We start from the raw sequence: 26,404 nt of genomic DNA, 5'->3' as shown, positions 1-26,404 counted from the left end.
GATTCCCGGTGGCTGCGCGGCGCTGGGGGAGGCGGGGGGGCGGTGTGAGGGGGGAGGAGGAGGTGCCGGCGCCGCGGCGGCCCGAGGGGGGGGCGGGGAGGGGGCAACATGGCGGCTCCGTATTAACTTCCCCCCCTCGGCAGCCCGCGCTGCCGCCGCTCTCGCCCGCTCCCCCCTCCCGAGCCCTGACATGCCGGGCATGATGGAGAAGGGAGCGGAGCTCTTGGGGGGCAAGAGCCGGGCAGCCCCCAACGGCACTAAGAGCAGCAGCCCCTCCAACGGGCACTACTCGGAGCCGGAGAGCGGCGGCGGTGACAGTGGCGACGAGCACGGTGCGAGCCTGGGGCCGGCCCCGGGCCGCCCCGCCAGCGGGGGGGGGAGGGTGGCAGCGGTGGCGGCGGCGGGAGGAGCGGCCAGCCGAGCCCAGCCGCCTCCCCTTTCCCCGCGCCGGTGCCGGGGCGGCCGCCGCCGTTACTCCTCCGCCGCCGCCGCGTCCGTACTGCGGCGGGCCCGGCCGCGCCGCGCCGCGTGTGAGGAGGAGGAGGAGGAGGAGGGAGGGAAGGATCGGCGGGGGGGGAGGGGGGGGGGGGGGGGGTTCGCGGGAGCGCGCTGCGCGGCCCCGCGGCTGCCGTGCGGCCCCTCCGTGCTTAACGATGGGGAGTGTCTCCCGGGAGCCGCCGCCGTCCCCATTGTTCCGCTGAAATAAACTCCCCCCCGCGCCCCCCCACCCCCCTTCTCCCCGGCGGTCGTCGGGGGCTTAATCCGCGGCAGCGGGCGGGGTGGCGGGGAAGGCGTTGGGGGGGGGGGGGAGGTGGCTTATTCCGCACGGCGGCGGCGGTGGGGGCTCCCGGGCGGCGCGTCCGCCAGCCCGCCCGCCCGCCACACGGCGGTAGCCTGGGAGGGCGCCCGGCCGTTCGGGGACACCCAAGCCGTTAATTTCTCTCCCTCCCCCCAACCCCCCCCCCCTTCCCTCCTTTTCCCTCCCCCTCTACGTTGCAGATGTAGGAATGAGGGTCGGAGCGGAATACCAGGCACGCATTCCTGACTTCGAGCCCGGTAAATCGCTTTTCGGCTTGTAAGACCTGACATCTTGCCGCCGCCGTTCACGCGGCGGGCGGCAGGGAGGGAGGGAGGGAGGGATGGGGTCGGCGCCGGGGTGGGCTCGGCTCGGCGCTCCCCCGGCGGTGGCGGGGGGGGTCTGGTATTTATTCTGCTTTTGAGCCTTTGTGTTGGCGATCCGGTGCCGGCGGGGGCAGCGGCTGCTCTCCGTGCGCCCGGGTTGGGGGGGGGGACATCGCGGTGGGAAATTTTCACTTCATTATCAGCCCTATCATTATTATTATGTGTATCCGGCGGGAGGCGGTGAAGCTGGAAAAAGGTTGGATGCTTCCCACACACACACACACCTTTTTTTTTTTTTTTTTTTTTATCCAAGCCTCCTTACACTATAACGCATATAATATATTAACAAGGTGATTTTAAAAATATTTGACGAGGGGTGATGGATGTTGTCGGGCGGCGAACGCGCCCAGCCGGAAGGCGGGCAGACCTGGCTGCAGGCGCTGGCTGGAAGAAGATGCGCTCGGTGGGAAAAACTCCTGCCCCTGGTTTTGTGCGCGGTTGTAGCCTCGCTAACCCCGCTATTGCAGCCTGAGCTGCTCTCCTCCGCCTTCCTCAACTCCCCCCCACACCCCCCCGCAGCCCCGCCCCGAGGAATACTGGGTACGCTCGCATAGCCTGGTACTGGGTTTTAGCAAGTTAATGGCTAGAATGGTATCTTGCGTTACTAACCCTGAGCAGTGAGGCCGTGGGAGCGTTTATCAGTTTTGCTGTAGTGGTCAGATGAAGCCTATCTACTTTCCTGTTCTCCAAACAGGCGTCCATTGGTGTCAGATGATTTCCTACCGGAAGAGGATTGGGCCAGAGCTGCTCACATAGTGCCTCCTAAAGCTGGAGCGAGCCCCTCTTGATGGGCGCAAGTCCCCACAGGCCAAAGAAAAGGCCGGGGGAAAGAAAGGGGGAGGGTGGGATTAAATGGATGCATGATCCTGGCATAAGGGAATGCCTTTCCCCTAGGAAGGAGCACGTAGTCCAGGTCTCTTTGTTAATAGAACTAACCGTTTACAGCCGTTATTTTTACATTGCCTACATAAAAATAAATGTAAATAAAAATGATGGTTTCTAACCTGCAGCCTGGGCTTGTTTTTCCTACAGGCCACTTAAATTAGAAAAACAACATAGTGTTTGTTTTTTCTTTTAATTAAAAGAACTCTTCACCCCTTGTAGGACAGCTGAGGTTCTGTGGTTTCAATTTTGTAAACTATATATGCAATAGTATCATTGCATTTGTAACCACAGAACTAATTTTATGCTTTCTTATAACCAGGCTTTTTCAAGCTCCTAAATGTTCTTGGGGGTGGAATTCAACTGATGCTCCTTTACCCAATAACTGGGATTACTATATACTCCTTTACTTTATCAGTTTCCTTAATGATGGAAATCTTCCTTCGATAAGTCTTGTGTAAAAGGCATAATGTACAGTATTGTTCTTCTCAGTGTCTATTTTGGTTACTAGGCCAAGAAGATAGTAACTTCTTTTGGTACGCCTAAGTCTTACAAAATTAAAAAAAAACAAAAGTCCATACAGTGTAAAAACACAGTACATACCACATTTGCAGATTGGTTACCTGAGGAGATCTCAGCAAGATCTCATGCTTTCATCTGTTTTATTTCTGATGACTCTTGAGGCATCATTTCTTAGAGATGGAAGTAATGCTGGACAAAAAGTTGTGCTCGTATCATAGCTACACTTAGATGGTTTATGTGTTGTATCAAATGGATACACTCCATTCTAGGTTTGCATATATGGACATAGGCACTATCTCTAGTATACTAACTTTAATGCTGTTTCTTCTTGGAATTGTTTTAATGCCTTTTTTTGAGGGTTTTACAGTTACATTAGAATGTGTGTTTATTTACAGTAACTTTGAGTGTTGTTTTTTTTTAACACCCTTAAAATAAATAGGTAAGAGAAGGAAATCGATGGATTAAACTGGATAGAAGTCTAAGATACAAAGTCAGCCCTCTGGTAAACACAGAAAGAATACTAAAATAAGTAGAATAAATACCAGGCCTTTGGCCTCACTTAGCCTGTGTTTAAAAATATTTGCAAGAAATGCTCTACCTGAATACATTGAGGAAGAAAACATTCATGATTAAAGTTGTGACAATGGTAAACTTTTTTTTTAAGCTGAGTTCATGTATAAAATAAGAAATTGCTTAAAGAAAAAGTGAATCAACTGTTTTTCACTGTCTCTTGGAAGAAGCGGATTGTTGCTGGAAGCAACAATTAGAGGTTAATTTAAACAGGCTCTTTCTTACCCCTTCCCCTACCATCTCCTTTTTACAAGCAAGCCTTCAGATAAAGCTGTAACAGAAATAGCATTTTTAATTGTTACTAGATCCTGCTGCAATGAGATACATTTTTCTTGCTGAAAAAAAATGGTTTTAATAAAATAAAAATCCCTTATCTCCTTACCTAGTTTACTGAGTTAATAAACCATCTCCTGCACTCCAGATTTTTGTCTCCTCCTGCTGGTTTTCCTACAGTACTTTATATTCTTGAGGTGAAATTGTTCCTGCTTGTACTTTCTGACCCACCTATAGACGTGGCAGGATGTGACAAAGCTGGTATCGTTATGTTGTGGGCTGTTTGCATTCTTGTGGAAAGCATAGTGGAGAATGTTATCACTGGGGATGCACCACTCTGTTGTATCATCCACCCATGAGGTGACTGCTGGAGAAGTTTTATTCTACTCAGATTTGGACTTCTCTAAGGCTTTAGTATGAATTTTGCTTGCTTAATGGAGAAATACTTATTTCCCATTTACCCCCTTCTCAGGGATAGGAGACCATCAAGAAGAATTTATTCCATGCCATCTGTCCTCACATTCTCTGATATTAATTTTATTTATTTGCTTATTTACTTATTTTTAAGATTTCTTTGTTTTAGGAATTTAGTTCTTCCTCCTGTTAGTTTCTGTGTTTCTGTTCCTGCTCTCAAAGCTTAGGCTTAAGTGGATGATGGTACTTTGAATGCTGGAAAACAATATATTTTTAAATTGCTGTGCTGCCCCATGATGCCCTTACTAAGTCTTGTATGCTTCAGTTTTATTCTCAGTATTTAGAGTTGTGTATCGATGCAGCACCGTCTGTGTGTACCTAACTTCTCATGCTAAGCTGGAATTTAGAAAGTGTCAGTTTGCTGCTACAGATTCTCTGTTCTGGAAGCAGTGGAGAGTGCTTGTTGGTTGTCTTCAGACAGCCCCATTTTCTAAGTGATATTGGCAGAGGAGCACAGGAGCTGAAGTACCGAAACGTCTTCCTAGGTGGCTTGCACCTGGGGTTTGGGCAGAGACACTTGTATTTGAGGTGTATCTCATGGTCTTTCTCTTCCTCGCTGACTTACAACTCTGCTCTTCTAACGGGCTTTGGTTAACTTGTTGCCTGGTACTTCCAACCACTATCCGTAATAAGAATGGATCTTGCAGGTAAAGATCATGTTGCCCTTGAGATACAACACAGCCTTTGTAGGGGGGACTGCTGCTTGGTTGAATACTTGGGGCACAAAGGACAAGAAGCAGTTCTCATAAAGGCATATGGAGATGGAGGGGTCCCTGTACTGTAGCTGTGGACACCCTGTGTTGAGGACAGGATGCCTTCCTTCGAGCACAGTCCTACCTGTATGCATCCCATCCTTCCTTTGTCGTCTTTGCTTTCCCTTTGGCAGTGTGAAGATGCCACCTGAAAGGAAAGAGTTGCCTGATTCCTGCTGGAGAAACAGCACTGCTTCGAAAAGGGGTATTCTGGTGGGAGATGCTTGTTAGTCATGGGAGGGTGGCACCTCTGTAGGGCAGTGTCACCATATACATGATCTCCTGCAGACGCAAATGACAGGACTCTGAAACTAAGTTTTTCTTTCACTTTAGTACTTGAATACTCAATACCTGATAATGTCTGTCATACTCACTTGTCTGCAGGTGTCTGGTATTTTTTTGGAAGAAAAAACTGAGGGTATGCTCATGTTAAGTTTAGGCTTTTCTTGCTCACAACCTGAAATTCTGGTGCATTCTCTGGTGGTCTTGTTTCCTCCTCACTCTTAGTTAGAATGGAGCACAGGGTGGCAGTCACTTACTGGTGATTAAAAACTGAGTGGACAAGAAAAATATTGTGCCTGTAACGTGTTTGCATTACTCTTCATGAAATACATGAAATTCCTAATGACTAAAAATGGCATGCTTTTTTTGTTCTAAGGGATAATGTTATATTACGGAATCTGTTCTTGTATACCAAAACCCTTTCAGAGTTTAGTACTGCGTATGCCTTGAAACTGGTGCTTTATGAATGTGTGTACATTTTTAACTTGTTACAGAGTTTAGGGTGCATTTAGACTATCTGTCTTGCACATCTCATTTTGGAAGATGCACGAGTTCTGACAAGTTCTTTTAGTTTTTCAAATTAACTGGTTTTCAAGTTCACGGTCATAATGGATCTAAAGATTGCAAAGATGATAGCAAATACAATATACTGCCAAACTGAAGAGGGAAGAGCAACAAAACATAGTACATAATTAGAAAGCACTGAGTTGTTCTCTTTTTCCAAAGCATTGATTTGTTATGTTTCCTTCAAAAAGGTGTAGAACCTAAACAAAGTGTGGAAGCTTAAAATGGTGTGGAAAGCTGTTTGTTTCACTGAATAAAAAAAAATACCTGTCCTTCTCCAAGAAGGACGCAAGGAAAGTTCCTCTGAGGCTGATTGTTCAAGGAATTCATACTGACACAAGTGTAAATGCTTCAGTTGTTGAGCAATGTCTTAGCAAAATAAACTGTTGTAAACAAATAAGAGGCTTTATGTACTAGTGTACATTTGTAAAATAGTCATGAAAAGTAACTATTAGTTAATGCTTTTCCAGTATTGGAGAGTTTTCTTTTCTTTTACGGCGTGTTTTTAAAAATCAGAGACTCTGTGATTTGGTGCTTTGTACAAGGTTGCATCAATATTGCAAAAATTGCTCAACCTTCCTGATAGGTTAACTAACTTGGACTGCTTCCCTTGGTACATTGAGGTAGAGGTGAAGCACAAACAAAAAAACCACAACACAAACCCCAACCCCTTGCAAAACCAACCAAACAAAAAAATATTACTTTTACGCATGATTACTTTCTACAGCTACACAATTCGCTTGGCTAGGAATATCAAAATTACATGGCTATGAACATAATTGTTTCTGGCATGGTTGTTAGTGTAGTTTCTTGTTGAAAGGATCAGGGATGGTGACTGTATTTACCCCCATCTCTTTTTTTTTTTTTTTTTTTTTTTTTTTTTTTTTTTGTTTTAAGGAATCCTGACTTCACACAGTAGGTCCTGATACTCCTTTGATAGAGATAAATGTTAGAGTACTAACAGGCAATCATACGTTCCAGAAGACTTTTCCAACACAAGTACCTCTAAATTTTGCATCCATGCCAACTTTAGCAATGTGCTTTAATGCTCCAGTTGTGGTAACCAGCATCCTGTCTAATACCCAGTTACGACTGAACCTCATAAGAGTAGTGTTCAAATTTAGCCATTCAATGTCTTAAGGAAATAATGTGGAACTAATGATTTTTTTTTTTTTTTTTTCCCCTCCCCTTAGTAGCTGGGATGGACTTCTTAATATTTTACTTATTGTCCCCTGAGTAGTTTTTTTTCTAGATCATATTTATAAATACTGAGATTTACTTGTTTTCTTACAGGTGCCACAAAATATACTGATAAAGATAATGGAGGGATGCTTGTATGGTCTCCATATCATAATATTCCAGATGCCAAGTGTAAGTCCTTCCCCGCTCAGGAATTTGGATGCTTAAGTATACCTAAATAATTGTTTCTGGTGTACCTGTTTGCTTTTTATTTTACACAAAGTGAAATTGCAAATTAGTAAATTAAACAGAAAGCTTCTCTTTTATTTCTTTATTTAGAGAACTCCTGGGAAAGGAAAGATCACCTTCTCTTATTTTATAGTTAAGTCTTTGTTTCAAATCACATTGCCTGTGTTGTATCGTCATCAGTGTCTGTGAAACCTTCAGTTATTGATAAATGAACATCTAAACATGAGGAACTTGCTGCTGTAAATTTCTAGGAGCAGGAGTTGCAGTGGATATACTCAGAAAAGATGTGTTGAGGCCCAGTTCGAGAGGAAATTATTATTGCTGTCTTATCAGGAAAAAACTAAGCATTTTCTCCCTTCAAAAGTGACCTGAAATACAGGAGTCATCTGACTAAATGTGATCAATTATCTATTTAACCTAGTTTAAACCTGCCTTCTATGCTAGAATTTCCCATCTGCCTTCTATGCTACAATTTCCCGTGTGTAATATAAGTGAGCAAACTTTGAGGTTGCAGTCATGAGAACCTGGTCCTTAGGCCTGTTCCTAGTTATTACCAGTAGTTAGAGGTTTTTGTCCCTCTACGTTTGAGGGGGCATACCTTCTAGTACTGCACAGCAGTTAGAAATAAATTCTTCTACAACTACAACTATTAAACACTTTCTTCATTCCTTTAAAGTACAATTAACTCTTTGCTGCAGCAGTTCATGGCAAGGACATCTCTGGTCCATTTGAATAATGAGGATATAATTATTTCTGTTTTTCAATCTTGCTTCCTTTCAACTACACTTAATTGCCACTTAATTGTGACTGTAGAAGGTGAATGGGAAGAGTTTGTTTCTTTAAAAAAAAAAGTACCCATTGAATATCAAAACCAGCAGAACTTAATTGCAAAGTGATGGAAATTGTTCAACTCAAAGCTCGCTCTAGTATGGTCAAATATGATTTAAAAAAATATGTTATAGGCAAATTTGATGACCAAATTATTGAATTTTCATATTCTCTATTGAAAACTGACTTCATACCGTGGTTAAAATTGATGTTGGTCAGTGAAAACTATATTAATACCAAGGACATGCATAATCATGGATCTAGGATCTCTTTACATTAATATTTAATGTGTTTGGGAATATGAACAGTAGAATAAGTTCAATTTAAAACTAAGCCAGGGGTCTGGTCAACCCCCACAGTGTGTCTGTGTTCTTAGGAGCGTGTGCCAAGAAAACACAGCCTTTGACTGACCAGCTAGTCTCTGATTTAAATAAATAAAATTATGACCCTCTGTGGCTTTGTTGTAGTAAAAATCTGAAGGAAAACATCTTTTTCACTGAGAATTAGCTTGTGTAAAAAGTTTATAAAATGAAATGTTGCATGAAAGACAGTGGGCTTAGTGGTTATTAATAAAGCTATGAATATATTTAGCGTTTTGGGGGACTTGGGCCTATGCAGTGTATTAAAGCATGGGAAGACTGTTTTCCTACGTTAGATGGCTAAATCTTTGTCACCTTGTAGCAGAACTAAAAGTACTGAAGAATAATTGTGACATTGCTTTGTTACAGTGGATGAATATATAGCAATAGCAAAGGAAAAACATGGATACAATGTGGAACAGGTAAGTGCTGTGAAACGAGAGTGCTCATTTAAAGGATTTTTTTTTATATATATATAAAAGTATAACACAACTCTTATTTTTTTTTCCCCCTTGGTTACCATTAATTAACGCTGTTTCTCTTCAGGCACGGCAGCAAACACTGCAGTTAAATGGATCCGCATACAGTTGTGGTCTGGATTCTCTGCAAAAGATTGAGCTCTTTGTTTTCATGACATGCTCAGCTTGTAATGTGCACTTTTGAAAGGTTTGGTATGTTTCTTGATACACTGGGCATGTCATGCAGTTGTGTGTGTATATTTAGCTAAAGAATTTCTTAGGAAAGCAGCTTACCAATTTAATGTTTAATATTAGAATTCAGATACGGTGCAGTTTTGAACTATTAATTGCAATAGGGACAGCACTGGAAAGGTTTCATGCATGTTTAAAAAAAAATAGGCAAACCAACTTTAAGTGAGTGTGTTTGTTTTCAGAGGCAGGAAAAACAGAATCAAATTCTAGGTTTGAGAGTAACAAACAAGTTCACTTTTTTTTGAATAACCTTTACTCACCATCCCGTAAAAAGTACAGGATAAAACTTTGCTGGTCTGCACTTAGTTCTGTTGCAATTTTTTTCATAAATTAACCAATTTATGTAAAAGTGAGATTACCTATTACAAAAAAAAATTTGGTATACAAGTGGAAACAAGTTGTACAATGACGTTTTAGAGGATGGAAGGTCATAATAGCAAAGACTTGCTAGTCAACTGCTTTGCAAAAAAGAGGCTGCCAATGTTCCGATGTCCAGAATGTCTGCAGTTTGGTGATGTTTGATTATGGCTTGGCGTTTGTTAGGGGAGAGAGGGAACTGAGGAATCTCAAAATAAGTCTTTAAAAAACAACTGATTTTCAAAACTTCGGGTACAAAATATTTGTAGACTGTTCACAGTGGAATAGAAACTATCTTTGCAAGAGGTGCTTTTCACTTGCCATTTTAACAGGAAAAGAGTTTTGCTGTGTCCAGCTTATTAGAAAATGTGAAATCAGGGTTTTGGAGAGCTGATGAACAACTAGTGATCATGTCTGCACTGTATGGTTGAAACTTGAGTGGATTGCATTTCCCAATTCCCATGACAGGCTTGGCATCAAATCTGTCATTGATTCTTTGGCAGAAAGTCTAATCGGCATAAAATTCTTTAAGAATATCAAGACATGAAATTGTGTAAGAAAGTATATTTGAATTTCCATTCCATATTAGGTGCGCATGACATGAAAGTGTCTGTGCATTATTGGTGGATTCCACTCTCACTTTGAACTTTCAGACTTGCATTTTGTATGATCCTCTGACTGCTGAAAAGTATTTTTGTTTTCTTTTTTGAGTGGTCTGGTAATAAAGGCGTGAAGACCTGTAAGGAACTGTGTATGTGATACATGCTTGTAAAGGAAGAAAGTGGGTCAATTTGAGTCTGTCAGCCTAGTTCCTGCTACTTCAGAATTACTGCTGCCATGCCAACCTTAAATTGTCTAGCTTTCATACCTTTAATAAAGTACAGATGTGCCGACTCTTCATATCATCTCCAAAGAGAATTTTGTAACCTAAAGTATATAGCCAATAAAATTGTAAATACATTTTGAGGAGTTTGGATAGTCAAATTTTATTTTAAGTGATTAAATTGCCTATTTTTATTTAACCTGTCTCAACATGTTAGAAAGTTGACTAAATCCAAAAAGGGACTATTTCTTTTCAAAGGCTCTCGGCATGTTGTTCTGGCATAAACATAATATTGAGAAGTCCCTTGCGGATCTCCCTAACTTCACTCCTTTCCCTGATGAGTGGACAGTTGAAGATAAAGTCCTATTTGAACAAGCTTTTAGCTTCCATGGAAAGAGCTTTCACAGGATCCAGCAAATGGTAAAGTAATATTTTAATCAGAAGCATTAAACAGTTCAGATGCGCAAAGAACAAAGGCTCCTGTTGGGCTAAAATTACATGTTGATTTCTGTGTAAAAGCTTCAGGAACAACCTTGAATATAAGTTGTAAGTTAATTTCATTGTGTCTCTTGGCCTATAGCTTTTTCACTCTAATAAAAAAAGCCTTTCCGTCTCCTCCCCCCTTTTTAAAAATGTATATAAAATACATCACTCCTTTCCATCTTATCCATGCATTTAAAATATTTGTGTAAAGGTGGTTGTAAGTAGAGCTTGGGTGGAGTATTGTAAATAATCTTGGGTGGAATTTTAATTTTAAAAAGTATTAATACGTTAATGAATTCTTCTAGCTTCCAGACAAGACTATTGCAAGCCTTGTAAAATATTACTATTCTTGGAAAAAAACTCGCTCTAGGACAAGTTTGATGGATCGGCAGGCTCGGAAACTAGCTAATAGAAATAATCAAGGTGACAGGTAAGTTTTATATTCTTAAGTAGCTAACCAGAGACTGAAGTCTTTCTAGGTAGAGATGTCAGAGTAATTTCCAGCTATTGTTTCAACGTGAAGCATGTGTTTAGGCTTGAGGATCTGTGGTGATGTCTCTGCTTTTAGCAAGGGGTTTGGTACCTGTGCTTTAAGAGCTATATCGCTCCAGTTGGTCTGAGTTGTAATAACACACTTGAGTGCTTTAATGAATAACTGTAAAATCAAGGTGTTTAAAAAAAAAATTAAGTCTGGGAATGTGGTTTAGAAGTAATGCTTTATTTGAGAAGTCTAACCCTGTATTATTGTGTGGGGAGGAGAGTGTTTTTGTGGGTGTGGGGGTTTTCTGGGTGGTTTGTTGGTTAGGGTTTTTTTTTGGTTTGGGTTTTTTTGAACTAGAATAGAACTAAACCTGAAAGATCAACCACAATAAAGAGCTGTAGCAATTAGAATGTCCAAGTACTGTTTTATAACAAAGCTTATATAAAATTCTTTTTTTAGGAGACTTAGAACAACTATCAGTCAGAGAGAATTAGAGCTCAAAATAGTTTAAAATTGTCTTGTATAGAAGGGAATGACGGTTCCCCTAGTTACTATGAAATTAAAATTATATTACACTTGGTATACTTGAATATTAACTTGCACTTTTAAAAAGTGATTTAGATGTTGAATGTATAAGTAACATAATCATATTTATATTGGAAAGTATGATTTTGCATCTATGGAAAACAAGCAAGAGTCCATTAAATTATGTTATTGAAAAGAACTCCTGAAATCTAAAATTCATGTGCTTCCTTAGTGTCCCTATAGCTGAAAAATTACAGAAGAAAATCAGTTTGCTTCTAATACAGAATTTTGGGAGGGGGGGTTGTAATAACCAGAAATTTTGGGGGTGTTTTTACATTAACGTATTCAGAAATTATATTGTGTGAATGACTGGATTGGACTCAACTAAACTGTTATCTTTTCAACCTTTTCTCTTTGACTTAATTCAGCAGATTTCATTTTGCTCCCCAACCCCCCCAAATTGCTAGATCTTGAGCACGTTGATGAACGAGCAGTCCTGTGTTTTCCCATCTTATATTGCCGCCTTTTGTTCCCTGCAGACTTCAGCAAAGGTTTATTCATGCACCTCATGCAGTGGTTTGAAAATTGATCTATTAAAACTAATGTGACAAATGAAAGGTGATTTCTAGCCTTGGTATAGTTGACCATGTAAGTGTTCACGTTGGCACAAGTAGTTGAATTGAAGAAAGGTGACACCGAATTTTTTGGCAGCAGTATCAACACTGCTTAAAGTAATTTTGAAACTACTGTTTAGGATTGCTTGTTTATCATAATAATTATTAGAATTTAATAAAGGAAATGTGTTTCTAACAGCTTGCGTTTGAAAACTATGAATAACTTTGAGATGCCATATACTTAGAGAAGATACTTCAGAGTAGAAAATTCTGTTTTACCCTGATACATATTTATATTTGGCGTTAAACAAAAATAGATAAAATGACCAACTTCTTATAATCTGTCCACAGTGATGATGATGTAGAAGAAGCTCATCCAATGGATGGAAATGATAGTGATTATGATCCAAAAAAAGAAGCCAAAAAGGAGGTAACAGATAGATTAATGGTGAATGTCGGTTTGTTTGTTTTCTGTGAATGTGTTACTGTGAAGAATATGACTTGTAGTAAGGGGGTTTAGCTTGCAGCCTGCTGAAATCACAGGGGTTTTAGGTGATCAAGATCTTGACAACTTCTGATCAAAACAAAATTTTGTCATATATTTTTGCCATTCTGTGGACATAAATGCGTCTTTCATTATCTTCACTGTCTTCTGAGATATCTTCAAGTTTTACAAGTGATGTATGCTATCGCTACCTGATAAAATAACATTCCTCCTGACTCTGTCTTGTTAATATGTTTATAGTTTTACTGGTTGTGAATTATTGGACTCTAAATGTTTTCTTTGCATTTTAAAATTAAATGACAATTTTCCAAGAATAACTTTTTGGTTCTTTCAAAGCCACAGTGAGGTTATGCATTTCAACTAATATGTGGCTTTATTGAGATGCTTTCTACTAATAAGTGTAGCAAAAAACATTTTTGTCTCCTCTAATGAGCACTTACTGTTAGATTTACAGATAAGTGCTGTGTTTGGAGTATGTTCAAGTTTGGGTTTTTTTGGGGGGTATTTCTGGTAAACGTTAGGTTATTTATGAACAAGACTAGAAAAACACAGTTAAGTTTGTAAATGTTTGATTATTTGCTTGATCAACGTAATACGTTTTTGATTTTCCTAAAATGAGACAGTTCATGCTTCTTGAGAATATGAGGAGAGGTACTGCAAAACCTCAACATTCCTGTGAAGTGGTATCTAGGATTATTAATAAAACTTCGCAGTTCTACCAAAACTGATGTTGAGTAAGAGACTGATAGGTTTAGATTCCATTCTCAGCTTTGCAGTGACCTTCAATGTATCGGTTTACCTAACTGTCTCAGGAAGGGGGGCAGAGGGGAAAGGACAATTACAATTACCCCTTTCTGTAAAAGAGTATGGGATTTTAATTTTTTTAACATGCCAGGATATGTTTTTTAGAACTTGTAATGGCACAAGGTCTAATAATGAACTTTTTTACTTTATTCTGCTGTTGTAACAATGTTCTTGCAATTTGTTGATTTGAGTTGCTGCCTAGGCCACTTCTAAATAAGAGCTATTTTGTTCAATTTACGTGGTTATTGTTTGAATCACTACATGCAGTCCAGAATGAAAGTAGCGTGTTCATAGACTTCTAGGAACAGGACAAACAGGTTTGCGTTTTCTGATGAGCTATTTGTATCTACATAAGATAATTTTGTCGACTAATATTTCTGGTAGGATTTGCATACTTTCACTTCAGAAGAAAATATAAACTGAGTAGGCTACTTGAACATCCAGAGCAACGGAAACTTTCTGTTACCAGAGAAAACTAAAACAAACCAAACATTCTAGCTTGGCAAGACAAAAGCTTGAGAGAATATTTTCACTTTAAATCCAGATTGAACAGACAGGAACTGCCATTTCATACTGAAAGAGCAATGCAGAACCAAAAACCAAATGGTATAAATAGGCCAGAAGTAAACTTAACTGTAGGAATTTTAGATGTCAAAGATGTGAGGCTCTATATCGACTTTCCAAGGAAGGGCAGATATCTTAAGTGCTTTTAAGATGGCCTCTATGAAGTTTGTGGACTGGATTAAGATGTTACATTAACTGGGAGGAGGATGTGGCAGAAGAGCAAAATGCTGCTTGCTGATCTGTACTAATGCTACAGAACATAAGAATAATGGCTGCTGCAATTGTTTTCTCTTCACTGTCATCAGATGTCCACCTCCTCTTAACCTGCATGGATGCCAGCAGGGAGGAGCAGTAGGGAGCTGCTTGAAATAGCAAAAAGCCTGAATCCCATCTCTGTTCTGGTACTAAGCATTGCTTTGAACTGGAAAATCCTTGCAGGGAAAGTAATTTTTGCTTCTCTACTCTTGGTCTATAGGGAACCTACTCGCTCTATGGGAGTCACATACATGCAGACTAGCTGCCAGCAATGTCCATTGAAGACAAAGCTGAAATGTTTAGGTGCCCAAACATATCAAAACAGCAGTTACAGAGACTTAATCTCCTCTTTGCTATCCCTTTCCACTTCAAAAAAAGCAAACAACAAATGCTTCAGTTCGCTAAATTACATGGATTTTTATAATGACTGCATAAGCACATCCGTCCTGTCTCTTCCAAATCTCAAATCCTCTCCCAAAGCAAATAGCGCTGTTGCTTTCCATAGAGCGCTTTCGGCAGGGAGAAGTGTCATACTGCTTTCTTATCCGTTTTAGTTGACTTTATCTCATTCTTCTCCATTGATTTTCACCTGAACTCTTCACACCTGACCAGAAATAAATATATAAATTCACTGATTACTTGGTTTAAACATGTAATATATATATTCTTTACCTTCTGCCTACATAAGTAGTTCTTGATTTTTTGCCCTTTTTCACAATATTCAGACTGGGATTTCTGTAGTGTTTATTGTATTTTCAGCCATGTTAAAAGAAGTTTCAAAAACTGACCTTTCTAAGACTAATGCAGGCTTATCCAGGAAATGGCTGGTACGCTCCATCAGCTCATCTGCAGGACTTAGTTTGGATACTACATGCAAAGGAGGATGTTAGCTTAGGGTTTTTTGTCATAAATACGACGTTACAATGCTATGTGATACTTTATTCTTGAATAAAGTTGTATACAAGATACTGTTATTCTTTAATGATTTATTTCTTGTAAATTAAAGGGCAGTAATGATCAGCCTGTTCAGACCAGCAAAATAGGTCTGGGTAGAAGAGAGTATCAGAGCTTGCAGCATCGCCACCATTCTCAGCGTTCCAAATGCCGTCCACCAAAAGGCATGTACCTGACCCAGGAAGATGTGATAGCTGTTTCCTGTAGTCCCAATGCAGCCAACACAATTCTTAGACAGCTGGATATGGAACTAATCTCATTGAAGCGACAGGTACCATGGGTTATTGGTCTTGTTTTGTTTTCATCTCAGATTGTTCTGATTGTAATGATTTTGAAGATTATCTGTGAAGATTCTGAAACTTCTTTAATGTGAGTCTTCCTAATTTTGTTCCACAGTTATCACCAGAAATGCTGGACACTAGCTGACTAGCTCCTCTTTTGTTTTGTTTTCTTATGTTCATCTGCTCTTGTGGATAACATGAAATAAGATTACTTTCTTTAAATAAAAAAAGTGGGGGGGAGGAGGGGAGTATGGCATGAAAACAATGTTACAGGTTTGGGGGCAGGATAAAACCAGTCACGTTTGATTTTTTTTTTTTTTTTTAACTTTGTTGAAAGTATTTCTGTGACAAGTGAGAATAAGACCAATGAAGCAGAGGAAGTTACATTTGTTATGCTTAAAATTGTAGCTTTTCTTCTGGATGTCCTTCCCCACATACCATGAAAGCATAGGTGGGGGGGGAAATCATGGGCCCAGTTATTTCTCTGTTTGAATTGATGAGCTTTCTACTTCTTATTAAATTTAGAAAAGATTTGTAGCCTTCACCTTTAAGAGGACAATTGCCTGCGTCCTTTGCATGAAGAAGTTAACTTTTGGCACTTAAATTTGAAACACAGGATCTATTCAGCTTCTAAGGGTACAGCAGTATGTGCATGCTTGCTTTCTAGGAGCCATGGGGCTACAAAGTCAAGGCTTATCTCCTGGAATTTTTGCCTCCTTATAGACCGCTAAAAGCTGCCATGTTACAAAATCATGGAGTGAATGAAGGGTTTCATGGGGTTTTTGCTCCCTTGTATTCTTTTACAGGAGAAATATGCTTCTTTCTGTCACAGCAGGACTCTGGGGCTAAATAGCATAGGTGGGTTTTACTCTTTAGCCTAAGTGTAGGTGAGTTACAGCCTTGAGGTTGTGTTTCTCTTTTTTTCTTGCAGTGATCTCTGAGATGCAGCCTTTGGAATCTCCCACTGAGTTGTCTGCTTTTGTGTCCATACTTAAGAACACTTGTAATAGCTGTGCACCATAGTATGCAAAACTATTTTCTTACCTATGTTACCTTATGTGCATCGCTGTCAGGTTTAAATGGTTAATAGATATGTATATGTACACTTTGGAAGCTCTCTGCTTTTTATAGACTAAGATATTTTATTTAAATATTTTAAATCAGTTCAAGAATCAACCTTAAAGGAAATAATGATAATCTAAGGTCAATAAAAAGCAGTCTGTCAGAAGGAACTAACTGGAAACATCTCATAAACCTTTTTTTTTTTTTAAAGTGCTTTTTGGAAGAGAAGAAGTTAACGTATACAGTACATCTCACTTAGATTTCTAAGAACCAAGTTTTGTGTCTAGAATATTCTGCATTCTTCTTTAAGAATATATGCATCGTTATCAAAACTTGCTCGTTATGTCCTATTTTTAATATTCCTGCAGACAAACTGTTCTTTTGAAAGACTGGCTTAAATATTTTTCTCTCCATAGTAAAATGTGCTGTATTTTTTTTTAATTAAAAAGAAAAAAAACAGTTAAAAATAGTGAAGCCTTAAACCATAATATTTCTCTTTCTAACTTAGGAGGTACTCTTGTGGCAATCCTAGTGAAGATATATGTGTAAAGTGACCAACTTTCTTTGTGGAGCTGATTAACTTTGTTGTTTTTGACCAAGGTTCAAAATGCTAAGCAAGTAAACAGTGCACTTAAACAGAAAATGGAAGGCGGGATTGAAGAATTCAAACCTCCTGAGGTAAATCGGAATAAATATTAGAACTTGTGGCCTTGCATTTACATTAGTGGGAAGCCCCAGAAATATGTTTTGCTGCAGCATAGTGTTTGCATTTCAGCAGCAGCTTAAACAGGATCCATTGAATTACATGCAGGGGTGAGTCTGGCTTCTTTACAAGAAATTAGTGGTAGGCTTCTTTATGGCAACTGACTGAACAAAGAAGCATAAAAAAAGTGAACGGTTATGTCTGTTCATGACAATAGGGAGCTGAAATTGAGCCCTGATATATGGTCTTTTTTCTGAACAAAAGTAGATAATGTAGAATGCTAGCAGGAAATTCTATGTTCTCTGTGAAAACGTGACGATATATACATTTGGGCATCTGAAGTGAATGATTTATTACTCCTGAAGTTCTCTTTTTTGCTTGTTTTAAAGGCTTGGATATGAAACATAACATGAATGCAAAACACTCCAGACAGCAAGTCCTAATAGTATAGATAAATGTAACTATAAATTCAAATTCTGTCTGCGTAAAGATCATGAGCTTGTGCATAAGATACGATGTAGCTGGTACTAAGAACCGCAATAAAATAGAGAAAAAACTGTTGGTGTAGTTCTAAGCTCAAATCTTTAAATGCTATGTTACTTCCTCTTCATAAAGGCAATCTTAAACTATAAATTTATGGCTTACAAGCAAGAGATTTCTACCAATGTTACAAAATGTAGTGTGAGTAAAACACATTCTGATGCTCAGATATTTTGCAGCTGTTGAAACATTTTAACAATCTTTGTGCCATTTTTCTGATTTTAATAGTCTAATCAGAAAATCAATGCCCGTTGGACCACAGAAGAGCAGCTTCTTGCAGTACAAGGTATGTTAATAGTAGTAGCGACTTGAAATCTGATGCAAAGGATTTGAAGAGATACTCAGGCTTATGTTTGTATTTCCCTCTAACGAAAAGCTAAGCTTTATCTGGTCAAACAAGAAAGTCACTGGGAAGGCAGCAAAATAGTGAGAATTTTTAGGGCATTCATTCAAGCAACATGACACTGGTCTTTCAGTTACCCATATTAAATCTTGAATAGAAAAGTTAAGCCGGGTTTAACAACTGTAGTAGTACCAAAAAGTCCCTTCAATCATCTTCTAAGTCACCTTCCATGAATTTCTCTAAAGTAAAAGTAAAACTGTTTTACAGTTACTTTTCTCTGTTCATGAGGAAATAAAAGAGCAGATATCTACCCAGTGGAGGCCTTTTAACAGTCTGAATCTGGATACTTGACTAACAGTCGTACTGGAGAAAAAACAACGTTACCTAGTGGGCCATTAATACAGCAAATTTGAAATTGTTTCATTTATATAAAGGAAAACTGACTCTTGTCTTGCTTTAATGTCCACTGCCTAGTCAAGTAACATGCAAGGGAAGTATCTGGAGAGCCTAACACTGTCTTGAAGACGCTATATATTGACTTACTTCTATGGATCATCTTTTTTAAGATAATATGATCAGCTCAGTTATACACACCCGCTTTATTTCCCTGTATTCTTCACCTTTAAAATAAAAGGCTGAATTTTAGTATAAAACCTTCACTTGGATCAGTGTGTCAGGTGCGCCATACCTAGTAGTTATTAGCCAGATGACTGAACCTAAAGTTAGGTTTATTTTGAAGTGTGAGTAGAAATACTGAAGAGCATGGTGTGTCTGAAGTCACGCCTCTTAACTTACATGCCTCAGACTGGGATTTGCGTCTCCAAACCGTTTTCTGTCCTAAATTCATCCTTTCAGTATTGCTAACGAGCTCACTTTTTTTATTTTGTTCCCAATGCAACCGAAGGAGACGCCTGTCTTTTTAATATAGATAGTCTAGTAAGTAGAGTGCTTGCTGGAGAAATGGAGAAAATCCAGGTTCATCGTGCCTGCCTTAGCACGAAAGGGTTCAAACTGTCTTGTTTTTTCATAGTTTAGTTATCAGAGCTCTCACTAAGCATCAGTTTGGGAAGCAATAAGAATGCATTTAGCTTTTGTTAAGCTATGGCACTATGTGAATGACAAGGTAAATAATAAAACTGGAGCATGGGCAGAAGAGAATGAGGGTTGGTGATGACTCCCTGGAGAGGAGTTCTAGTCTTCTGGTCTCTTCTCTAGGAAATGCTTTGTGTTTTATAAAGGTAGTCAGCCCCGATACTTAAGGGTGGGGTGAGAAATCAGGCCTCCTGGAAGAAACCTGTTTTAATTGAATTTACATGTGCTTCTTATATGTATTGTTTCTTTCCCATCCCCTTCCTTATGCCACTGGATAAAATGGAGGTGAGAGAGAACCTTAACACCAGAAACAAAATATTATTACCTGTCCCTTACCTACTGCCCAGTAGTAGAGTCTCCCTCCTGCAATGAGAGTGCTGTACGTATTAATCTCCTGTCCCTCAGGCTAAGGACCCTGATCTCTTGCTTCAAAATAATTGCTTGAGCTTATGCATGAAGGAGCCACGCTGTCTTTTCTCTGTTTTTAGAAGAAAGTAGCTATGGTAGCTGTACTGAAAGCTACCATAATGCGTGTTAGGCTTGAACTTGGAAGTTGACTTGAGCATTTAGTTTGTACATTTAAAGTAGATTTATTTCATCAAATGTGCTGGTAGATTTTGGGATGTGCTTTTAATAATTTTACAGAAATCATAAGCATTCAGCAGGTAGGTGTCACTTCTATGATTTGTTCACTTGAATTTAGACGTTAAATCCAACCATGGAAATCATAAAAATAATCTTCAGTGATACGATTTTGAAACATGAAAAAACTTGTGATTTGTGGGCTGATCTCAAGAGATTGGCAGTAACTAAAGAGGAGGTAATGAAAAAACCCACCTTAAAATAGAGCTCAGCGTGTAATCTTAAAAGCGGGATGGCTGCCTGCAATGGGGTTGTGTACTCAGACTCATGATCTCTGAGCCGATCTTTTGCAGTATAATTTATGAGGTTACGGTTCAACTTTTGAGTAGTTATTGAATGTAATGCGACAGTTCGTCACTTGGAGTGTTCTTTATTTATGTGTAGAAATGTATGACCACAATCATCTTTTCAAGCTAAGATGTCAGCCGTATGAAAATTGCAGTTGCAGAAATGTTTTAAGACTTGTTCAAAACAACCAAATTTGAATTGAAAAGCAGTGCATGACTTTCATAGCGTTGCAGTGGAAAACAGTTGGGACAACCGGGATCTAACTCTGTTCTGTGTTAGGTAGTTGCCAGGAGCACTGTAATCCCATCAGAGTGAAACTGCAGCGCTCGTAACCCAGAGGTTGCTATTAACTGTTTCTGCCTTCTTGTGGTCCTTTTTGGTTATATTGCTTTGGACCCAAGCTAGTGTATTGTGTGTTTCTCAGTGTTCGCTGTGTTGCACAACACTAAGCAGCATAGACGGCATCAAACTTGGATTTATGAGTTTCTCCGAGTTAGAGATTCAAGATGAAACATCGTAATAGTGAGCATGCACATGTTCAAGTGCAGCTCTGCAGCTGGGCAAAGTTTGGGAGAGATTGAAGGATTCCCATGCTCGGGGCTACTATCAAATGAGCCAGGAGAAAGGCGTTCATACGTGTGAAGTGAGGCTATGCCGTCATCTTTTTTTGAGCTTCACTTTCAGCAACCTAATAAGAGTATTCTTATTGAATAACAGTTTAAACACTTTAGAAATAATTTGTGTGGTGTTTAGCACAGAATTTGTATGAGGATGTGTAAGTAGTGTGCACCGATTTGAAAGGGATGATGGGTTGGCATCTACTCTTACAGAGATGCCAGCACCTTATGCATAAAACTTTCATAAACATGTATTGAACTTCCTCTGTCTCTGATGCAGCTTAAAAGGATTTTACTACATCATTGTGTAGAAGTCATTGTGGTGATGCTAGAGCAGTACTAAATAACATTCTGAAAAGAATCCAAAATGCATAGTGCTGGGTGTAGCTAAAATGAGGAAATCTTACGTTCTTTAGATATTTCTTATAAGTGGGCTCTCAGTGAATGCAAGATACACTGTTTTCAAGCTGTTTGCTTAGAAATAGGCTTTAAGACCTTATTTTTGACAACTTTAGTTGAAGTTAGCCAACAGGCTCAGCTGTTTTGTAGATTAAGGGGAAGGAAGAAGTATGGACAGCATAGTAACAGAAAAGGCTGAAATCGCTAAAAGTCTGAATTAGGTTTCAAACAAAAATGTGCTTTGTTCTGCTGGGCACTTTGTTCACTTGATTAATAGTACAGGGTGTTAGATATGTCGCAGTGGACATGTAATGATCCTTATAAATTAGTAAGGGTGGTAATGGTAGGGTGATCAAAGAATTATTAAGACACTGGAGGGAGCACTCTGTGGGCACACAAGGCTTTTAAGGAGTATAGCTGATACCTTGTATGACTGATGAAGCACAGAGCCAAATCCCTGTCTTTGCTTTGCCTAGATACGTGCCCTCCCACATGCGCTGATAGGTCCCTTTGTTTTCTTTCCAAGGTTCTTGCAGTCAGGATGGTTGGATTCTTTTGTGTGCCCCAGAAAAGATCTTAAATAATGTAGCTGGGCCCTTGACAGTTGAAACATCAGCTTCGGATACAGAAATTGTTACTATCCCGGAGCTGAACTTTTCTCTTAAATTGCAGTCAGTGTACATTACCACATCAGAAGTGCCTATTAATGAAGAAAGTAGAAAAGAGCAGAACAAGCTGAAGGTCATACTCTTCACAATTAAGTTGAAAAGGAACATAGCTTTCAGATTTGAAACAACTCTCACTTTTTGAATCCTTTGCTTCACTTTCTGAAGTGAGGCATTAAATCAGGCATAAATTTATTTTCCTGTAATGAGACAGCCTGTCCTCTAAGCACTGTAATATGTTCCGAATGAGTTTAGTTATCAGGAGCTTCACAGAAGTAGTCAAATTGTAATTCACTCATGCATAGCTGAGAACAGGAAAAAAAAAAAAAAAAAGTCTTCTGTTTACTCAGTCTAGAATAAAACTCTGTTTTATTTCTCTTAGTCTCCAGACTTGTGGACACTTGATTAAAAACCTACTTTGTGGAGCTAAAAGCTGTGTTCTAGGATGCTGGAGAGTTTGAGGATTTATTTTCTTAAGCAGGAGAGAGGAGGAATTAGACACGTACCCTAAATACAACCAAGAGAAGATCAATAAACTTTAGGTTATAATTCCAATTTTAGGTTAAACACTATAGAATGTTGTAGTCAAGGGGTTTTTTGTGTTTATATGCAAATGTAGTTTTAGAACTTTAAAAAGTACATGTTGGGATTTTCTTGTGAAGGATTTACTTGTGAGGTGCTTGTAAACATGTGTGACCTACTGATGTCAGTACGAAAATGGATGATGCAAAGATCTTCTGTCATGCTGCTGCTTGCTGGATGATTTGATCCTGGAGGTTTCTGCTGGGCTGTCTTGTAAAGAGACACCAATAGCTTATATTTACATACATTCCCCAAGGTGGTTGTCCCAAAACCCCAGGTGGTTCTACCCAGCGTAAATGGTGAATGAAAGCTTTAAAAAGACTTTGTCAGGTGAATGCTTGCCAGTTGCTCTTTGTAGCCTCAGTAGAGCATGGCACAAGTGGAGGAATGTGCAGTGTATTGTGATTTATGGAACCGTGCCCCCCTATTCTGCCCTGGGTTTGGTCCAGTAGCTGCTGCCCTCCACCACTCCTGCTGTGCACAGGTTGTGGGCAAAGAAACATCTGCGTGCAGCTGGCACGGAGGGAACCTGTAGAAGCTGTTTGTCACTTGACATTTCTAGTGTTATACCCTGTTTACATCTATACACGTATGCTCGGTCACCCTCCCTCTCCTGTCTTGAACTTGTCTCGGGCTTCTGCCCTTACTACAAGCACACTGAAGGCTTTACTTTATTTGTCAGAGGCCATATCTCTGTGGTTTTAGGTTGGGAGGCTTGGTGAGTAAGCCAGGATCTTTAAGAAGAGCAGGTAATGACCTTTTAATAAAGTTCTTGATTTGTATGTTGATAGCTGTGCAATTAAAAAATATTTTGTTTTAATGGAAATCAAGGCCTTCTCCTAATTGAGAAGACCTCCTAATTAGTGAGTCCTTGGTTTGCAGGTCCCATAGGTTCTCTCTATAAATACATCACACGTAGCTGTGTCTGACTGATTCTTCACAGCTATGTTATTTACTTTGCCTTCCAGGTGTCCGAAAATATGGTAAAGATTTTCAAGCTATTGCAGATGTAATTGGCAACAAGACTGTTGGCCAAGTGAAGAACTTCTTTGTAAACTACAGGCGTCGGTTTAACTTAGAGGAGGTATTGCAGGAATGGGAAGCGGAACAAGGAACCCTGGCTTCTAATGGTGATGCTTCTGCTTTAGGGGAGGACACAAAAAATACTTCTAATGTGCCATCAGGAAAGAGCACTGATGAAGAAGATGAGGTGTGTTTTGTGTACCAGAAATAAGTAAGCATGGGTTGAGGAACAGCATTTTATTTAGTGATATAATGTAAGGTTAACTGGTGTGGAGTGGCAAACCGCATTCTAAAGAATGATGATGAGCTTGCATAGAACTTCAGCCAATGTCGTTAACCAGCTGGGAGCAGGACTGCACCTTTCATAGTGACTGCACCTTTCATAGCGTTTTATTGTTAAAATACAGTTCTTGTTCTAGAAGAAGACTCTTGCTTCGTAAATATTTTTTTAGTTCTGCTGTCCATAATGTTTTGGTTGGTGATTTCTTTTCAGTAACTTCTTGGTTTTTTGGTTTTGTTTTTTAAATGCTGTTTCCTGTGTAGTGGACAGTGGCAGCCCAACTGCATGGCGTTCTGGCTGGGGTGGCTGTTCACGCGGTCTTGTCTTTGTCCTTTGTGCAGGCACAAAGCACTCCGGCCACTCAGTGTTTAGGCCCTTCACCTCCAGCACAGGCATCTGCTCCAGCACCTACTGCTCCCATGGCAACTTTAAATCAGCCGCCCCCGTTACTTCGTCCGGCGCTTCCTGCTGCTCCTGCTCTCCATCGTCAGCCTCCACCACTTCAACAGCAGGCGCGATTTATTCAGCCAAGGCCAACTCTAAATCAGCCTCCCCCACCGCTCATCCGCCCAGCTAATTCCATGCCTCCTCGTCTAAACCCAAGGCCAGTGTTAACCACGGTTAGCGGCCAGCAGCCACCCTCGCTTATTGGAATTCAGACAGAATCTCAGTCCACTCTGCACTGAAGAAGTAAAGCGGAATTATGCTAACTCCTACATTTGAAAAATAGAATCGATGTACTTTTTTTTTTTTTTTTCCAAATAATGAAGGGGAGAAAAGAGCGAGCCTTCACAGGTATCAGACCAGTTTTACAGAGGAGCAAGCTAATAACTAGAAACGGAACCACGTGAATGACCACCTGTATAAAAATATTTTTATGTCGAAGACTTGTACAGCAGAACAATGCCTACAATACAGCCCTCCTCTATATGAATAACTGTTGAAGGAAGCTAACTTCTTAAATGAATAAATGTTCAACACACCAAGATTTTGTTTAACTGATTTTTACTCTATTTATTTTATTACTGTTCTTTGTAGTCAAGCATCTAACTACAGGAAAGTAGTCTGGCAAATCTAGGAATAGATAATATTGTAGAAGATTTAAATGTAGTGTTGAGTTTTTTTGTGTGTGTGAATTTTTATTTTTTTTTTATTTTTTAGTGCAAAAAAATAATGGCCTTAGGTTCAGAATTTTTGGCCCTGTTTAGATAACAGTAGAAGCATTTCATGCACTTGTAAAATGTAGGTGTTTCTTCTCTTCATGTTTTTCCCAGAACACTTTTTCTTGTTTAAAAAGGTACTGTCTTATTAAATACTCCTCTGAAAGAGTATTCTGAAGACTCAGTGAGCTGTTGTACCAAACTTACTAAATCTCACGCGTGTTCTACTCACAGAAGTTACCTGAGAACAGGAGTCCAGTTTCCTGCTGCAATCTCTGTTGTGGGCTGGGGTGGAGAGGCAGGCAGCAACTTCCACCACCCAGGGGGATGACAGGAGAGAAACCATGTAGTGAGAACCATTAATTCTAATTTGTTACTCCACTAATTCTTCCAATTTAAGTACAATAGAATTTCATTCCTCTGAGAATGGCTGTCTGGAGTTCGTGTATGTGTTAGATCATTGATATCTTGCCTAAGAATTCACAAGGGAAGTAGAGAGGCTGATGGTGGTAGTAACATATTGTGGCTGTAGAGTTACCTGCTGCCAGCCCAGTCTTACTGTTTAATGATTATCTCTGATTTCTGCAATTTCTGGCGGAGTTGATTAGCGGAGTTGAGGCTATTGTGGGGGTTTTTTTGTTTGTTTTGTTTTATTGACTAAGTAAAATCTGCACTTGGGTATTAATTATTGCTTCCAAATTTTAGGAGATAGATAGAAAGGTTTTCTTCCACTGCATTCTTGATTTATGCCCAGCGGTGTTCTAGGGGTGGGTGTGGGTTTTTCGGTGGTGTTTTGGTTTGTTTTTTTTTTTAAATGTAGATGCCTCTACCCCTGAAGTAAACCAGGCTGCAAATTTGAGTAGCAGTGTTTGAAACTGTGTGATTGAATCAAGCTATTGAAAAATATTGCATTCTTGACTATGTGATAACATTCATGTTGACTGCCATACTATTTAGAAAATTATTTTTGCTTATAGCTGAAATGGTCTTTGAAAATCCTTTTAAATCCATTGTGTTATTAACTAGATTTGCCCTTCACTAAAATGAGACTTCACTTGAAAATGGAATGTGCTCTCCCTAGGCTTTTTGACAGATAAATTAGATGGTCTAACGATCGGTTTAGCAGCTGGCTAGGGTCTTTTTTTTTTGTGCGAGGGAAGTTCTTACAGCGTCAGATCCTATTTCATTTGTAAAATAAGTATTAAAGTTTGGTAGTTGTGGCCTGAACTACAGTTAAGGTGTTGACCTTCACTTAAAAATATTTTCAGACCAAACTCGAGAGATTTTTCTTGCCGAACAGCTTTCGCTGGTGCGCTGAGGTCTCGTACAAAAGGTCCTTCTTACAAATTTTATTTTGCATCAGAGCAGAGGCTTAGCCACTACGTGAGCATCAGATGACCTCTCGTCTAAGAAAAGCAGCATTGTAAAACAAGCACCGAGGAAGTCGTGGTCACTGAAACTTGTGTTCTGGGAGTCATAAGTGTCCCCTCACCAGCTACACACAAATCTGGCTGCTCTCCACACTTCAAAACCGAT

The 26,404-nt window shown here is 39.7% G+C and overlaps 1 protein-coding gene across 5 annotated transcripts; it reads left to right on the top strand.

Annotated features, from left to right (window-relative positions):
• The first annotated feature begins 70 nt into the window (after positions 1–70).
• RCOR3 (REST corepressor 3) lies at positions 71–26,099 on the top strand. Of its 5 annotated transcripts, none has more exons than XM_074579506.1 (12): positions 71–332; positions 1,000–1,056; positions 6,795–6,872; positions 8,486–8,538; positions 10,265–10,426; positions 10,795–10,919; positions 12,461–12,539; positions 15,244–15,462; positions 17,135–17,212; positions 18,006–18,063; positions 23,374–23,615; positions 24,050–25,039. In XM_074579506.1, the coding sequence occupies exons 1-12, from the start codon at positions 191–193 to the stop codon at positions 24,392–24,394; spliced, it is 1,638 nt and encodes a 545-aa protein (XP_074435607.1). In that variant the 5' UTR covers positions 71–190; the 3' UTR covers positions 24,395–25,039. The 5 variants fall into 5 exon arrangements, with proteins under 5 accessions (XP_074435607.1, XP_074435606.1, XP_074435610.1 ...); XM_074579505.1 differs by having other exon boundaries at positions 12,461–12,557; XM_074579509.1 differs by lacking the exon at positions 23,374–23,615 and having other exon boundaries at positions 24,050–26,099.
• Positions 26,100–26,404: the final 305 nt, after the last annotated feature.

This window comes from Larus michahellis, chromosome 3, assembly GCF_964199755.1.
Source record: "Larus michahellis chromosome 3, bLarMic1.1, whole genome shotgun sequence".
Classification (NCBI taxonomy): domain Eukaryota; kingdom Metazoa; phylum Chordata; class Aves; order Charadriiformes; family Laridae; genus Larus; species Larus michahellis.
Note: the sequence above shows the minus strand (reverse complement) of the source record. Positions and strands in the feature narration are given on the sequence as shown.

Bases quoted from the DNA above. Each gene is read 5' to 3' on its own strand.
- RCOR3 (XM_074579505.1), top strand. From the start codon at position 191: ATGCCGGGCATGATGGAGAAGGGAGCGGAGCTCTTGGGGGGCAAGAGC. The intron at 10,427-10,794 runs GTAAAGTAATAT...GAATTCTTCTAG, and splicing joins TTCACAGGATCCAGCAAATG to CTTCCAGACAAGACTATTGC. The intron at 18,064-23,373 runs GTATGTTAATAG...TTTGCCTTCCAG, and splicing joins GCAGCTTCTTGCAGTACAAG to GTGTCCGAAAATATGGTAAA.